At 45.4% G+C, this 17,351-nt stretch overlaps 2 protein-coding genes across 6 annotated transcripts in view; both read left to right on the top strand.

Moving 5' to 3' along the window:
- Positions 1-23: 23 nt before the first annotated feature.
- The window catches only part of Ttll13 (tubulin tyrosine ligase like 13), a 33,189-nt gene continuing 15,861 nt past the window's right edge, over positions 24-17,351 (top strand). The window contains exon 1 of the mRNA XM_052714558.1: positions 24-160. Coding sequence (XP_052570518.1) covers positions 109-160 — 52 coding nt within the window. The 5' untranslated portion in view covers positions 24-108. The remainder of the gene's footprint in view (positions 161-17,351) is intronic.
- Positions 40-15,280, top strand: Gdpgp1 (GDP-D-glucose phosphorylase 1). 5 transcript variants are annotated; one of them, XM_052714541.1, is made up of 2 exons: positions 40-160; positions 10,755-15,280. In XM_052714541.1, the coding sequence occupies exon 2, from the start codon at positions 10,764-10,766 to the stop codon at positions 11,919-11,921; it is 1,158 nt and encodes a 385-aa protein (XP_052570501.1). In that variant the 5' UTR covers positions 40-160; positions 10,755-10,763; the 3' UTR covers positions 11,922-15,280. The 5 variants fall into 5 exon arrangements, with proteins under 5 accessions (XP_052570501.1, XP_052570502.1, XP_052570506.1 ...); XM_052714542.1 differs by having other exon boundaries at positions 71-160; positions 10,192-15,280; XM_052714546.1 differs by lacking the exon at positions 40-160 and adding an exon at positions 168-385.

Below are 17,351 nucleotides of genomic sequence, written 5' to 3'. Positions count from 1 at the left end.
GTGGGCGGGGCGGGGCGCGCCGCGCGCACGTGGTGCAGACTGCGCCTGCGTCCGGAATACCACGCCCCTCGCTGTGTTTCGGGATGCGTCTGCGCGCAGAGCCTTGAGATGCCTCCGCCTCGTCTGAAGCAGGTGTTGGACACCTCAGTCCTGGGAGGAGGTGAGTAACTTCCACATTTGCTCCCGGGCTGGAGGAGATCCGGTGCCCCTCTGCCGAGAGGGACAGTCCCAGACTCTTCCTGAACACGAGCTGCAGCCCCCGCCACCTTGCCGACTCTTCTAGAAGTAGCTTAGCCTTTATGTGCCTTGGGTTTTACCTCTTGAAGCTGTTTACTCGGACTCACTGGTTGTGCAGTTATTCCCCATTCGTGGAACAGTTGACAAGGTAGGCTTCCATTTTACAAACATAGATCCAGTTTCAGTGATGTTTCCGGACTCGGGCGTTTAGAGGTCGGTCCTGTCCACCGATCCCCACTGCTGTTTTATCGTCACAGCCGACATGCCTCCTTTGACCCAAAGTGCAAGCTTCCAGCTGTAGAGCCCGCGGTTGGTCTACCTATTTGCTCTTTTCTCCTCTTAACCTCTAGGACATTCAAATAATTATCAGATGCATGTACGAATGAACAAATTTGCACGCGTGAAAAAGTGAGGATTCTAAGCTGCTGGGAGGAGGAATTAATGCCAGTGGTCAGCTTGATTGGGTCTGGAGTCAAGTAGAAGGCAACACCGCTGGGCACTCCTGTGAGGGATTTTCGGTCAGATTCTTTGAAGTGGGCATGCGCACAGTGCCTTCGGGTGGTAGCCCATACAAAAGGAAGTGGAAGAAGGAAACTGCTTTGGGCCTGTTTGCCTTCGCTTGCTGATAAGTTCGTCCCTCCTGTTATTGCCACTGTGGAATTCATTTGCTGACGTAAGAATCAGCCTCTTCAGCTTCCCACTGAGACTAAATAAAGACCAGCAGCTCTCCAGGAACCGTCCAGATTGGGATTGCTGAGACACCCATCCTTGTGGACTGAGCAACTAGCATTGTTTGTCTGCCCAGGCCGTATCGAGTAAACCAATCTAATAAATCCCCGTTTAGTATATAGTCATCAGTTCTGTTCCTCTAGTGCAGTGGTTCTCAGTCTTCCTAATGCTTTGACCCTTTAATACAGTTCCTCATGTTGTAACCCTCAACTATAAAATTATTTTTGCTACTTCATAACTGTAATTTTGCTACTGTTATGAATTGTAATGTAAATATTGGTGTTTTCCGATGGTCTTAAGGGACCCCTACAAAGGGGGTCGAGACCCACAGGTTGAGAATCACTACTCTAGAGTAACCTAATACAGATTCACACACACACACACACACACAACTATAGTATATAAGAAAAAGACCGCCGGGCGGTGGTGGCGCACGCCTTTAATCCCAGCACTCGGGAGGCAGAGCCAGGCGGATCTCTGTGAGTTCGAGGCCAGCCTGGTCTCCAAAGCGAGTTCCAGGAAAGGCGCAAAGCTACACAGAGAAACCCTGTTTCGAAAAACCAAAAAAAAAAAAGAAAAGACCAATAAAGTTTTATAAAAAAAAAAAAAAAAGCCCAAACAAAGCATTATGAGACAAAAGGAATTTTCCCAAAATACTATTGAGTTTGTTTTGAGTTGGCCATCTACTGCTGGGCATGGGCCCTGCCATTGAGTATGGTTTGTATCCCCAGCGAGACTCCAGTGTATAAATTCATTCTTTTTAATGATTTATTTTTATTTTATGTGCATTGGTGTTTTGCCTGCATGTATGTCTGTGTGAGGGTGTCAGATCTTGGAGTTGCAGACAGTTGTTAGCTGCCATGTGGGCACTGGGAATTGAACCCGGGTCCTCCGGAAGAGCAGCCACTGCTCTCAACCGCTGAGCCATCTTTCCATTCCCCAAATTCATTCTTGATTGTACTCACTCATTCTAATTTCTGAGCTTTATTAAACCTGAGTATATATGTCTTAGTTTAAAGTTACTAAATAAGTTGGACTGGGTGGCACAGATCTATAAGCTCAGCTACTTAGGAGGCTTGACTGGGTGGCACAGATCTATAAGCTCAGCTGCTTAGGAGGCTTGAAGCAGAAGGATCACAAGTTCAAGGCTAGCCTGGGAAACCTAGTGAAACCCTAGCTCAAGATTTAAAAAAACAAAACAAAACAAAAACCACTAATAATGAAAAAGGGGATAGTGATGTGTCTTAGGGTTTCTGTTGCTGTGATAAGACACCATGACCACAGCAACTTGGGCAGGGAAGGGTCTGTTTCATCTTACAACTCTCAGGTTCACTTCATCACTGAGTATATAGTCCAGGAATCACCCTGGAATCAGGAACTTAAGTGGAAGCCATGAAGAAACACTGCTTACTGGCTTGCTCCAACTGCTTTCTTAGTCAACCCAGGACCACTTGCCCAGGACTAGTATCACCCACAATGGGCTGGCCCTCCCACATCCATCATTAGTCAAGAAAATGCTGCACAGACTTTCCTCCAGGCCAGTCTGATAAAGGCAATTCCTCAGCTGAGATTTCCTCTTCCCAGATATGCCTAGGTCTGTGTCAAGTTGACAATAAATGAATGAATGAATGAATAAGTAACCAGAACAGGCTGTAACTCAGTCTAACATGTTTAAGGCCCTAGCTTCGATCCCCCAGTACCACAAAAATAAATAAATAGGAAGGAAGGAAGGAAGCATTACTTTTTGGTAAGAGGAGAGAAGGGAAACAGACTCAGGAATAAAAAACAGCAGTCTTTTATTCATGACATAAACCTGCAAGAGATGGAGTCTCTAGTCTAAGAATCCAGCCCATTGTCTGGGGGTGGTCATGGGGCAGAAAAAGTTGGGATGGGGGTTGGTTGGAAGGCTTCCTCTTTTGGCCTGCAGTTGGCCATTGCCTGGAGGATCAGATGAATCAGGTGTCAGGCGATCAATCAGTATTTCTCACGACAGCCATTACTGGAGGACCATAGGGCACAGGAGGCAAGAATCTAGAAAAGCAAGTTACTTTAGTTCTGGAAACCAAATTACTTTCGTTTTGGAATTTGTCACTGCACAGCCCAAATGGGGATGGATTACAAAACGGACATGGCTAACAGTTTGAAGCCCCTGTCCTGGCCCTCTCTAACCAGACTTCCTCCTCTTGGCTCTCCATATTTCAGCCACTGTGCACAAGCCTCCTAGGATCTGCACACACAGTGTCTCGTATTCTCCCACACATTGTCTCCTGTTCGCAATTTACGTTAACTCTAGTTAGGGTTGGGTTAATGTCTTTCTCCTCCACTCTGTAAACCTCGTAAGGAGCTCTGAGACCCATGATCTCCTGTACCTGAGCGATAGCGCTTGCTCGGTAAATGTCTACCAAGTGACCAGTTTTCCCTGCATAGTAAGGTGTTCATCTGCATATGACTGTTACCACTACTTCCATGTGTGATTTCCACTGTGTACAAATACTTCACAAAGGGCAGACCACGCTATGGGAATGCCAAAAGCAATCATTTTTGTATGAGGACAGGCCATTTGTTTTGACTTGTTAAGATAGGTTCCTATAATTCATGCTGGCCTGGAACTGGCCATTGTAGCTATAGCTATTTTTAATTTTTTAAAAAAAATTTATAGTTTTATTCTATGTGTGTCTGTGAGAGTTTGCACATGTGTCTGCATACATGTGCCTGCAGGTGCCATGGAAGCCAGAGGATGTTGGATCTCTTCGAGCTTGAGTTATAAGCAGTTGTGAGCCATTTGATCTAGGATTGGAACTCCAATTCTCACAATTAAGGAACAAGCACTCTTTTTTTTTTCCTTTTTAAAAGATTTATTCATTTTTACGTGCATTGGTGTTTTGCTTGCATGTCTTTGAGGGTGCCAGACCCCCTGGAACTGGAGTTACAGGCAGTGTGAGCAGCCATGTGGTTGCTGGGAATCAAACCCAGAAGGTCCCCTGGAAGAGCAGCCAGTGCTCTTAACCACTAAACCGTCTCTCCAGCCCCAGCAACGAACATTCTTAATTATAGAGCTTTCTCTCCAGCCCTTAGCCTGGAATCGTTCATTCTCCTACTTTTACCTCTCACGTCCTGGGCTTGCGAATGTGCACCACTGTACTCAGCTTCTGGTGCACTCTGTTTAAATTTCAATTTTATGTGAACGGGTGTTTCACCTGCGTGTGTGTCTGTGCATCACCTTTGTGCTCGGTGCCCTCAAAGGCCAGAAGAGTGTGCCAAATCCCCACGTAGGTGCTCGGGATTGACCTCTGGAAGAGCAGCAAGGGTTCTTAGCCATTGAACCATCTCTTCAGCCCCCTGAGTATTTTAATTTGTGTTTCCATGATGGCTAAAGATAATGAACACTTTAAAATATTGGCCATTTGTATTTTAATTTAGAAAAACTGGACTTTATACTTATTAAACTGTAGTGTTGTTGGATTTTCTTTTACTCTTTTGGGGTGCCTGCCACCCAGGTCCCAAATAAATAAATCACACACAGAGGCTTATTCTTAATTATGAATGCCTGACTTTAGCTTGCCTTGTTTCTTGCCATCTTTTCTTAAATTAACCTGTCTGTCTTGTGCCTCTGGGCTTTTACGTTTCTCTATTTCTGTGTATCTTTCCTTCTGACTCCATTGCTGGTTGTGTGGCTGGGTGGCTGGCCCCTTGCCCTCTTCCTTCTCTTGCTCCTTCCTCTTTCCTCCTAAATTTCTCCTTATATATTCTCTCTGCCTGCCAGCCCCGCCTATCCTTTCTCCTGCCTTGCTATTGGCCATTCAGCTTTTTATTAGATCACCAGTTGTTTAGACAGGCACAGTAACACAGCTTCACAGAGTTAAACAAATGCAACATAAACAAAGTAACACACCTTAAAATAATATTCTACATTTCCTTTTTGTCTAAATAAGAAAGGTTTTAACTTTAAGGTAGTAAAACTATACACAACAAAAACAGTTATCAAGTTAGAATTTACAATAGTCTGTCCATTTATAGTTAGCATATTCAGAGAAAATAATGCATTATCTACTCTATCTTAGTGAATCCAAAGTTTTTTGGTTTTTTTTTTAATAATTTATTCAAATTTACTTTATGTGCATTGGTGTGAAGGTGTCAGATCCCCTGGAACTGGAGTTACAGACAGTTTGAGCTGCTATGTCGGTGCTGGGAATTAAATCGGGGTCCTCTGGAGGAGCAGCCAGTGCTCTTAACTGCTGAGCCATCTCTCCAGCTCGTGAATCCAAAGTTTTTTATACCTAACTTACTTTCTATCATAATTAAGGAAGAACTGCAACTGTATCTAGTCTTCATCTCCATCAAAGACCCAGAAGGATGTAATATTACCTAACAACAGAGACATTTTTCTGCCTGGACAGTCACCCAAAGTTCCTCTGCAACATTGAGGCATCCATCTTCAGTCTACAGGCCTAGAGTATCAGGCAAACTTCTCAATGAAGCAGGAAATTTGAAGGACTGACCTGCCTTGTTTTGGCAAAGTTCATCAGTCTTTTTCCTGTATGTCTTGCATGTCCAGTCTGCACAGCACATTGTCAGCAGTCAAAGGCAAGTCCGGTTTCTTTACCCAGTGGCTAATCTTGCCATAATGAAAGTAAACTCCATAAGGGGTTTCTTCAATGCCCATCCTCTTCTCCGGTGCTGCCAGGAGTAGATGTGTCTCTTTGTCATAAAAAAAAACTTTAACAAAACATTTTAAATGCCATATTCTATAGGTCTTTGAAGTATTTGAAGACCATCTATCTAAAATATATCTATTTAACCTAAAAAACATACCTAACATATCTACAAATTTGATTGTTATAAATGACTACTGACCTATGTTTCTTGATTGTCCTATGTAGGTTTATAATAATAGCTTTCAAAAACTAGAACTTCACCCTACATTTTCAAATGAACTGTATAGATACAATACCTTAAACAAGAGGAAAAACATATATACAATATGTTGTAATAAAAATGACCTTAAATTTGTATCAATATACAAAAGTCCTTTAAACAAAAGTAGAAACATATATACAGTATAACAAAATAACTTTAAATTTGTATCAATATACTATATTCTCCTAAATGATAACAAACATCCATAACCTACCAAATAACCAAAAGCCCCCCACACCCTCTTGGAAATGTGGACGTCATGTTCTCCAAACTGCTTTGTGCTGTCTGTGGGTAAAGGTGTCTTTTTTAGGGGTCTCTGAGAAAATTTAAGATAATGGCCAAGTCCTGGGAAGACCAGCAGTAACCTTTGCTGATAGATATCACCTGTTGAGGTGATATTTTGTTTGTGCTTTAACAAATAAAGCTTGCCTGGAGATCAGAATGCAGAGCTAAACCACTAGTTAGCCATAGAGGCCAAGCAGTGGTGGCACATACCTTTAATCCCAGCACTTGGAATCTCATACTTTTGTTCCCAGTACTTGGGAGGCACACATGCCTTTAATCCCAGCACTAGGGAGGCTGAGATAAGAAGTGATATGGCTGGGTTGAAAAAGGACTGTAAGGTGGGAGGAGACAGGAGTCAGTCTTTTTCGACTGAGGAGTCGGTGAGGTGAGAGATGGCTGTGGCTTGTTCCTTTGTCTCTGATCTTTCAGCATTTACCCCAACATCTGGCTCCAGGTTTTGTTTAAGACCAATTAGGATTCGTGCTTCAACCTGTCAAGATTCAGGAGGTCTCACCTGATCAGACCTGATCCCTATTAACCCTGAAGGAATCCACAACCTCTCATCTCCTGTGGGAACAAAACTCCAAAGCGTTTTTACTTCCATTTGACAAATATATTTTTTTACTTTTTTAAAGTTAAGGCAGTCCTAAAGTATCTAGATTTGTTCAATTTAGCAGTCCGGTTCACAATTCCATGTCTCCTAGCAACTGTCTTTTGCTTCTCAACAATCAAAAAATTCAAAATCAACACAGTAACATACAGGGTCCAGGCTTCCTGTGTATTTCCTGTTTCTACATGGTTTATTCTTTTTTGTATTACTTTACTTCTCTCTTTAAAGACCTTAATCGAGATGGTGATGGTACTGGGGACCAGCCACCCAGCTCCCAGATAAATCACACATGGAGGCTTATTCTTTATTATAAATGCTCGACCTTAGCTTGGCTGGTTTCTAGCCAGCTTTCCTTAACTTTAAATTATCCCCATCTGTCTTTTGCCTTGGGGCTTTTACCTTTCTCTATTTCTGTATACCTTTTCTGTCCTTCTTTCTCCACGTCTGGCTGGGTGGCTGGCTCCTGAAGTCCTCCTCCGTCTTTGGCTACTTCTTTTTTCATTTATCCTCTCTGCCTGCCAGCCCCACCTATTTCTCTTTCCTATTGGTGGTTCTGTTCTTTATTAGACAGTCAGGTGTTTTACACAGGCACAGTAACACAGCTTCACAGAGTTAAACAAATGTAACATAACAAAAGTAACACACAAAATAATGTTCTACACCACCTTAGGTTGACTTCTATGTATCATTTTGTTTGTGTACTTTCTTCTGGTTTGCCAGTGTGAATGTGTGGACCAGCAAAGATGAGGGAGAACAGACTTAGACTGAAGCAGTCTCTCTCTGTCTCCCTCCCTCCCTCCCTCTCTATCTTCCGCTCTTTCTTTCTCTCCTGCAAGAGGAACCTGCCTGACTCCGTTTTGAAGGCAGGAGCCATTATGCTGTATTTTCTTTTTTTTTTTTTTAAGATTCATTTATTTATTATGTATACAGTGTTCTGCCTACATGCATGCTTGCAGGCCAGAAGAGGGCACCAGAACTCATTAGGAAAGGTTGTGAGCCACCATGTGGGTGCTGGGAATTGAACTCAGGACCTCTGGAAGAACAGCCAGTGCTCTTAACCGCTGAGCCATCTCTCCAGCCCTATGCTGTATTTTCAAAAACGAGTTTCTATTTACTGTGTGAGTTGAGTAGCTCGTTTCCTGGAACCTGACCTTCCCCAACCCATGACCTTGATTCATTAGACCCTGACCCTGACCCTCCCTAACTCTCTGACCCCTCCTAATCACACGGTAAGTGATCATCTGATGGTTTTGTTTTTGTTTTTTTGGTTTTTTTGTTTTTGGTTTTTCGAGACAGGGTTTCTCTGTGTAGCTTTGCGCCTTTCCTGGAGCTCACTTGGTAGCCCAGGCTGGCCTCGAACTCACAGAGATCTGCCTGCCTCTGCCTCCCGAGTGCTGGGATTAAAGGCGTGTGCCACCACCGCCCAGCATGATGGTTTTTTAAAGTTTTCTTTTCTTTTCTTTTTTTTTTTTAATTTCCTTATTGCCCCATTGTCTCCTTTCTGTAAAACTACTACTAGTGATTTTTTTTTTTTTTTTTTTTTTTTTTTTTTTTTTTGGTTTTTCGAGACAGGGTTTCTCTGTGTAGCTTTGCGCCTTTCCTGGAACTTACTTGGTAGCCCAGGCTGGCCTCGAACTCACAGAGATCCGCCTGGCTCTGCCTCCCGAGTGCTGGGATTAAAGGCGTGCGCCACCACAGCCCGGCTTAGTGATTTTACTCCTTAAAAGGGGCCCATGAGGTGGATTCAGGGCTGCTCTATTTAAACCAACTTGGGAAGCAGTCGCTGGTCAGCTCTCGGGTGCACCCCAATAAAAATCAAGCTTGCTTCAAATTTGGTTCAAATTATGGTAGTGGTTTTATTCTTGCCGTTGGGATTAGCATGCAGATTCTCACTGTGTAGGCTTTTTTGGACATAGAGTTGGTCCTGACAGCCTCACAAATGCTGGGGTCACAGGTGTGCATCACCACAAATGTAACTCAGGCTGGCCTCAGATTTACTGTGAGGTCAATGCTGAACTTCTGATCTGCCTGTCTTCACCTCCCATCACAGGCATGAGCTATCACACCCAGATTATTCAGTCCCAGGGATCAAACCCAAGGCTAGGCAGATAGTCTACCACCTGAGTGAGCTATGTTGTGGGATATTTGTACACTGTGTGAAAATAAATTGCTGTGATTGGTGTCATAAAAGCTGACGACCAATAGCTAGGCAGGAGGGATAGGCATTTGCCTTCAAGGCAAAGAGAGAACTGAGAAGAGGTGGAAGCACCAGCCAGACTTGGAGGAAGCACCAAGAGCAGTATGGAGAGATGAGGTAACAAGCCACCCGACAGAACAAAGATTAAAATAAATGGGTTAATTTATGTTATAAGAGCTGGGGGGGGGGGGGGGCTGGAGAGATGGCTCAGAGGTTAAGAGCACCGGCTGTTCTTCCAGAGGTTCTGAGTTCAATTCCCAGCACCCATATGGTGGCTCACAACCGTCTGTAATGAAGTCTGGCTCCCTCTCTGGCCTGCAGGCATACATGCAAAGAGAACACTGTATACATAATAAATAAATGAATCTTAAAAAAAAAAAAAAAGAGCTAGGGGGACAAACCTAAACTACGGCCAATCTTTCATAATTATGTCTCCATGTCATTATTTGTGAGCTGGTAGCCCAAAGAAAAATGCAACTACAGGGCTACACCCCTAGCCCTCAAAAAATTTAAATTATGTGTGTGTATACATATATACACATACACACACACCGAGTGTTGAGTTTATTTGGTGTTTGTGTACAGTGTGTGTGTGTGTGTGTGTGTATGTGTATGTGTGTGTGTGTGTGTGTGCGTGCACCTGCCACACATGTAGAGGTCATAGGACAACTTTGGGTGTTGGTCTCCACCTTCTGTCTCAGGGCAGGAACACTAGAATTACAGCCATGTAGCACGCTCAACTATACTTGGCTGCTGGGGATTCAAACTCAGTTCTTCACATTTGCAAGGCTGGTGCTTTACCAGTGGGGGGGGGGGGGGGGGGGGCTGTTCACAGATCCGCCTCTGCCTCCCAAGGGCTGGGATTGAAGGCGTGCACCACTATGCCTGGCTATGTTTTTAATTCAGTAAAAACACCCTCATTTGCAGATGATGGAATTATGAACAATGTCTATGTTTTCTAAATATTTTATCAAGGGCACATATTATCTCTTACTTTTATTTTTTATTTTCTTTGTTTTTTTCAGGATTTTTTTTTTTTTTTTTTTTTTTTTTTTTTTTTTGGTTTTTCGAGACAGGGTTTCTCTGTGTAGCTTTGCGCCTTTCCTGGGACTCACTTGGTAGCCCAGGCTGGCCTCGAACTCACAGAGATCCACCTGGCTCTGCCTCCCGAGTGCTGGGATTAAAGGCGTGCGCCACCACCGCCCGGCTTTTTCAGGATTTTTAATGCAGTCCAAATGAGGGGTTCGGTTCATTTTAGCTCCTTTGCTTCCAAACCAGGGGGAAGGGACAGCTTCAGCCCCTCTGTCTTCTCCTTGTCTATGATGACCAGGCTGGAATCCTGCAGCATCAAACCTTGAACTGCACCTTTCCCTCTTCCTGAGCTGACTGACTTGGCATCCTTTTGCCTGTGAGCAGCAAATCCTTGACTTCTTCAGTTTTCTGAGGCATGTCAACAGATTCCTATCAGTTTTATAACTAGAAGAAAAAGATGATTCAAAAATAATCTCTGGCTGGGCTATGGTGCTGCGCCTTTGATCCCAACACTCGGGAGGCAGAGGCAGATGGATCTGCAAGTTCCAGGCCAGCCTAGGTTACAGAGAGAGTTCCAGGACAGCCAGGGCTACACAGAGAAACCGTCTCAAAAACCCAATAAATCATCATCATCATCATCATCATCATCATCATCATCATCATCTCTGGGCTGCGCGGTGATTGTGCAGACCTCTGGAAATGGGCTGCTCTCTGTACTTATGCACTCTTCATCTCTGATTGTTTCAGGTGGCCTTCATGGCTGTTCCACATGATTCACAGGAAACTTCCTATCTGCTCCCTCCAAACCCTGAGGACTGGGAGGGACGAGACATCCCAGACTTTGTTTATGGACAGAAGGACCTCGTAGGGAAGGGAATTCAGTGGCCAAGGAATGCACCCAGCACCCTGGACAAACTGCCACGGTCCCGCTTCGACTCTGCCCTCTGCTCTGCGTGGATACAGCGAGTGGAACTGGGCCTGTTTCGATACCGCCTAGAAGACCTGCAGACCCAAATCCTCCCTGGTTCCGTGGGGTTTGTAGCTCAGCTGAATATAGAGCGAGGAGTACAGAGGAGGCGCCCTCAGAAAATCAGAAGTGTAAGGCAGGAGTTTGACCCTCAACAGTTTAACTTCAATAAAATCCGACCCGGAGAAGTCCTTTTCCGTTTGCAACGGGAGCCTAACGGCCCAGCTGCCCCAAAGCAAGAGGACATCCTTGTGGTGATCAACGTCAGCCCCCTGGAGTGGGGCCATGTGCTGCTGGTGCCTGAGCCTGCTCGTGGGCTCCCCCAGCGCCTGCTGCCCGGGGTGCTGCGGGCCGGACTTGAAGCTGTGTTCCTGAGCTTTCACCCAGGCTTCAGAGTAGGCTTCAACAGCCTGGGGGCTTTGGCCTCTGTGAACCACCTGCACCTGCATGGCTACTACCTGGCCCACCCACTGCCTGTGGAGGGCGCCCCAAGCACACCTCTGGATCCAAAGGGCTGTATACATCTGCTGCAGTCGCTCCCAGCTCCTGGCTTCCTCTTTTACGCTAATGGGCCAGGGCCTGACTTGGAAGCCTTGATTAGCAGGGTATGCCGGGCCACTGACTATCTGAGTGACCACGAGATTGCACATAACTTATTTGTGACCCGGGGAGCTCCGCCTGGGCAGGCATCCTCTTCCTCGGGCCTCACTGGGATCCGAGTCATTCTGTGGGCCCGGAAGTCCAGCTTCGGAATTAAGGAAAGCGGGGCTTTCAACGTTGCGCTCTGTGAGCTGGCTGGCCACCTGCCGGTTAAAACATCCCAGGACTTCGACAGCTTGACCGAGGCAGCTGCGGTGGCCCTCATTCAGGACTGTCTGCTGCCCCAAACTCAGGCAGAGGAGGTGCAGGCAGCGCTGGTGGCCCTGGTGGCCCAGGAAGAGCCGTGATTCTTCAGTTCTTTCTTTAATGATGCGAGACCCTTTCCAAAGACTCAATCACCGGCATCTGGGCATTTCATGACTACCTCCCACCTCTCAGCTTGAGGAGTATAGAGAAAGCACTGAATGAATGTATTCTCCTGAAGGTTTCAATTGCTTCTCATCTCTCTTCTTAGACAAGCCCCAGGGGTAACAGATCTGCCATTAAGGGCCAGCGAGGTCACTCAGTAGGGGGATGAGTGCTTGCTGCCAAGCCTGTCAACCTGGGTTCACCCTCCAGAACCCACATGGTAAAGGTTGTCCTCTGAGTCTCACATACACACCCATATGTGTACACATAAATGAAAGTGAATGTATCTCAAATAAAGTAAATGTACCAGGGGGTGGTGGCACACACCTTCAATCCCAGCACTGAGGGGGGCAGGGGGAGTGGGCGGCAGAGGCAGGGAGATCTCTGAATTCCAGGTCAAATTCCAGGACAGTGAAGGCTGCACGAAGAACCCCTGTCTGGGGCTGGGGGTCGTGGGGGAGAGGAAATCAGTGAGTGTGGGAGCTCACACTCCTGTTCTGTCTGGCTTTGCCTTTGGTGAGAATCCTTGCCTCTGCTTTGCTGGGTTATGGATGCATCCAGCTACCATTTCCTTGATTTTCCTTTGCTCTTGTCCCTTTCCCAACCACTGCCTTCTTCTTCTCCTTCTTCTTCTTCTTCTCCTTCTTCTTCTTCTTCTTCTTCTTCTTCTTCTTCTTCTTCTTCTCCTCCTCCTCCTCCTCCTCCTCCTCCTCCTCCTCCTCCTCCTCCTTCTTCTTCTTCTTTTTTTTAATAGATGGAGTCTGCTCTGTTGCCCAAGCTAGCCTCAAACCTCTCAAATCAAAGAACTAACCCCCACCCCACCCCCACCCCCCGTCTTAGTTCCCTGAATCTCCGGGTCTCCAGCTTTGTCTGTGACTGGTTTTGCCTCTCCCTTGTACTTGGCACTGTTTCATCCTGGGGCTCAACCTCCTGTCTCTCTGAAACTCCATCCTAAATGTTCTTCTAGCCCCCAATAACAGAGCTGACTAGTGAGTTCAAAGCCGTCTTAGGTTACGTACCAAGTCTACCTCTTTGTTTGTTTTCGAGACAGAGTTTCTCTGTGTAGCTTTGGAGCCTGTCCTGGAACTCACTCTCTAAACCAGGCTGGCCTCGAACTCTCAGAGATCTGCCTGCCTCAAGTGCTGGGACTAAAAGCGTGCGCCACCACTGCCTGACCAAAAAAATTTTTTAAATGCTAGTCATAGACTAGAGAGAGTGCTCAGGGGGCAAAGGTACTTGTCACCAAGCACAATGACAGGAGTTTAATCCCTAGGACTAATATTCCTGCACAAGATTTGAACAAGATCAAGCCAAGCCAACCAACATTCCAATACAGATGGGGAGTCTTTTTTTTTTTCTTTTGGTTTTTCGAGACAGGGTTTCTTTGTGTAGCTTTGTGCCTTTCCTGGAACTCAATATTGTAACCCAGACTGGCCTCGAACTCACAGAGATACGCCTGGCTCTGCCTCCCAAGTGCTGGGATTAAAGGCTTGTGCCACCACTGCCCGGCTAGATGGGGAGTCTTTGAAGACACAGTTTATTTAAGTAGATTTCAGGGAATCTATTTTTTTTGTTTGTTTGTTTTTTGAGACAGGATTTGTCTACATAGCCCTGGCTGTCCTGGAACTTACTGTGTAGACCAGGCAAGCCTTGAATGCTGAATGAGATCTGCCTGTAATGCTAGGATTAAACATGAGCACCCAACACACAGCCTTTTTAGGAATTCTAGTTCACACCTAGAACTCTCTGTAGCTCAGGATGACCTTGAACTTCTGACTCTCCTGCCACCCCCTCCCACATGCTGGGGTCACAGATGAATGCCACTATGTCTGTTTCCTGGGATGTTGGAGATCAAACCCAGGGCTTTGTGAGCATTAGGCCATCAGTCTACCCAACTGATCTACATCCCAACCCCATGTCTTTACGTTCATTAATTTACTTAGTGTGTGTGAGTGTGTGTCTAGATTAGGGGATAAATTTGGGGAAGTCTGTTTTCTCCTACCTTAGGAATCCTGAGGTGTTTCTAACTTAGTCCCTCAGCCTTGGCTTCCTTTATCTGCTGAGCCCTCTTGAAGCCCCTGCCCTTATTTATTTTATGCAAATGCCTTGATTTAAATTATGAGGTTACTACCAGATTACATCACTTTTCAGAGTCAGTAACCTAATGATCTTGAGAAGTATAGAAAAGAACTTGGCAAGGGATATCAAGTCCTAAATACACACTTTTTGTTCTCTTGTTATAGGTATGAAATTTAAATTTAAAAGATTGGACACTTAGCATGCGTATCTTACAGAATTCCATCTACGTTATGAACTCACTCTCCTGAAGAAATGTCATACTCAACAACACCTTAAATTTAAGGGAGAGTTTGATGGTGCAGGCTTCAAAGTAAATAAGTACATAGTATTGACCCGTTGAGGACCAAATGTTTCATTTGTTTACAGCTCAGATGTCAGGGTGACGTAACCTTAGGGTACGTTTTTCCTGCACTTAGAATGTTGGCTTATTTACTTACTTGAAACCCCTTTAAGGAGTAACAAGGTCAGCATATTTGTTATATATATATATATATATATATATATATATATATATATATATATATATATATATATATATATATTTGTCTTTGTTTTTCAAGACAGGGTTTCTCTAACAGCTCTGGCTGGTTGTTCTGGAACCCACTCTGTAGACCAGGCTGGCCTCAAACTCAGAGATCCACCTGTCTACCTCCCAAGTGCTGGGATTAAAGGTGTGTACCACCACCACCTGGCTAGAATAATACTTTCTTAAATCACATAGAATGCTGTTTTTTTTTTTTTTTTTAGTTTTTCGAGACAAGGTTTCTCTGTGTAGCTTTGGAGCCTGTCCTGGAACTCACTCTGTAGCCCAGGATGGCCTGGAACTCACAGAGATCCACCTGCCTCTGCCTCCTGAGTGCTGGGACTAAAGGCATGCGCCACCACCGCCCGGCAGAATGCTGATTTTAAGACTAAAAGAATGAGTGTCTGGAGAGGTGGCTCAGCAGTGAAGAGCACTTACTCCTCTTATAGAGAACCAGGGTTTACTGTGGAAATTAGTATGGCAGTTTCTCAGAAAATTGGGAATCGATCTACCTCAAGACCCAGCCATACCACTGTTGAGCATATACCCAAGGAATGCTCAATCATACCACAAAGATACATGCTCAACTATGTTCATAGCAGCATTATTCGTAATAGCCAGAACCTGGGAACAACCTAGATGCCCGTCAACTGAAGAATGGATTAAGAAAATGTGGTACATCTACACAATGGAATACTACTCAGCAGAGAAAAACAATGACAGCATGAAATTTGTAGGCAAATGGATGGAACTAGAAAATATCACCCTGAGTGAGGTAAACCAGACCCAGAAGGACAAACATGGTATGTGCTCACTTATAAGTGGACACTAGACATAAAGCAAAGAACAATCAGACTGCAACCCACAGAACCAGGGTGGCTACATAGCAGGGGGGACCCTAGGATGACTGTGGCTTATAAGTTTTGGTTTCACTCAATCACTGGGCAAGCATCAGTGAAACATTTCACTATTGGGATAAGAATGTGTACTGTATCAAGCTGATGACAGAAAAAAAAATTAAAAAAAAAAAAAGAAAACCAGGGTTTGGTTCCTTGCACCCACATGGCAGCTAACAACCATATGTGACTCCAGTTCCAGAGAACCGACAACCTCTTCTGGCCTCAGGGCATTTGCACACATGTGGTACACATACATAAATGCATGCAAAACACCCATACACATAAAATAATAAGTAAATACTTAAAAGAATAAAAGAGGGGGCTGGTTAAGAACACTGGCTGCTCTTCCAGAGGACCTGGGTATGATTCCCAGCACCCACATGAAAGCTCACAACCATCTGTAACCCCAGTTACAGCAGATCCAATCCCCTCCTCTGGCCTCCTCTAGCTCTGTGCATACATGGAGCACAGGCACTCAGGCACAAAGAAACACACATACATAACTTTTTAACAATTAAAAAATGCTGGAGAAATGGCTCACTGGTTCAGAGGACCCAGGTTCAGTTCCCATGGCCCACATGATGGCTCACAACCATCTGTAACTCCAGTTCCAAGGGATTTGATGTCCTTTTCTGACTTGCACCGCCTCCAAGCAAGAATGTGGTCCACATACATACGTGCAGGCAAAAGCTCATACACATAAATTAGTATTTTTAAAAATTAATGACATAAGCTTCCATTACCGCACAACTACTTACTTAAGCACATTTTCAATATTACAGGGTAAGCAGAAAATACTCATATTCATGTAACTTCTGGAATGTTTGTCGTTTTATGAACAAAAATTGTTCGATTCTTCTCTGGGTTTTGCCACACAAAATAATCTGAATTTTAACAAGTTGGGTTGGGTTTGGTGGAGGAAGCGAGTGGAATTCAAAGTGGGAGAATGTCAAGTATAGGAAGGCGACAATTGCATGAGGTAACATTTCCTTTTCTTTCAGTTAAAAAATTATTTCTTGATGGTGGTGGGCACCATGCCAAGGCGTGGGTATAGAGGTCAGAGGACAACTTACTGTTGTCCTGGCTCTCATCTTCCACCACGTGGTTTCAGGGAGTCGAATTCAAGTCCTCTGGCTTGTCAGCAAGCACTTTTAACCGCTGAACCACCTCTCTGGCCCTATTCTGTAATTAGTTAATGGAACTGTTTCAGCTTATCAGGGTGAAAACCTTGGAAGGCATGTGTCCTAATCGCTGCTGTCCCTGTCAAGGGCGGGGACTTTTCTCATGGCACCATTTCTAAAATGCAGAAGAAACACAAGCGGCTATTTCTCTCAAATACATACTTCCTTGCCTCGGCAATGGGAATCCAGGAAAGTCACCAATGCGGGAGGACTACAAGTCCCATAATGCATTGGAAGAATCCCACTTAGCTGAACACGGGCTCTTATACACTTTGACCTCCAGCCCCACCCGGCAAAACCCGACAGTCGGGGGCCAAGATGGCATCGCTGGCACCAAAAGGGGTGTGGTTCCCGGGAAGGCCACGCCCCCAGAACGCTACTCCAATAGGGGCCGCCTTCGTGTCCATAGCGACGGCGGCGGCGGCGGCCGTCGGCTTGCTTAAGGAGGCGCCGCCGCCGCCAGGATCTCGGAGCTAGGAGTTAACCCCGAGGGGGAGCGGGCTCCCCCTCGCGACGGCGGGGACAGACAGTCCTGTGGAACGAAGAGACGGTCCTCGACGTCCAGCAACGCCCAGGAAGAGCTGCAGCGGGCGAGGGGCGGCCATGAGCGACCAGCTGAGGCCAGCCCCGGGCTGCTAGGGGCAACTCCAGCAGCCCCTGAGCTCTCCTCGAAACCTCGGGTGGGCA

Source organism: Peromyscus californicus, unplaced genomic scaffold (assembly GCF_007827085.1).
Source record: "Peromyscus californicus insignis strain IS unplaced genomic scaffold, ASM782708v3 Scaffold_4__1_contigs__length_199733344, whole genome shotgun sequence".
Taxonomy (NCBI): domain Eukaryota; kingdom Metazoa; phylum Chordata; class Mammalia; order Rodentia; family Cricetidae; genus Peromyscus; species Peromyscus californicus.
This window is presented reverse-complemented; position numbering and strand designations above follow the sequence as displayed.

Excerpts from the sequence above, each read along its gene's own strand:
- Gdpgp1 (XM_052714541.1), top strand. The coding sequence starts at position 10,764 with ATGGCTGTTCCACATGATTCACAGGAAACTTCCTATCTGCTCCCTCCA.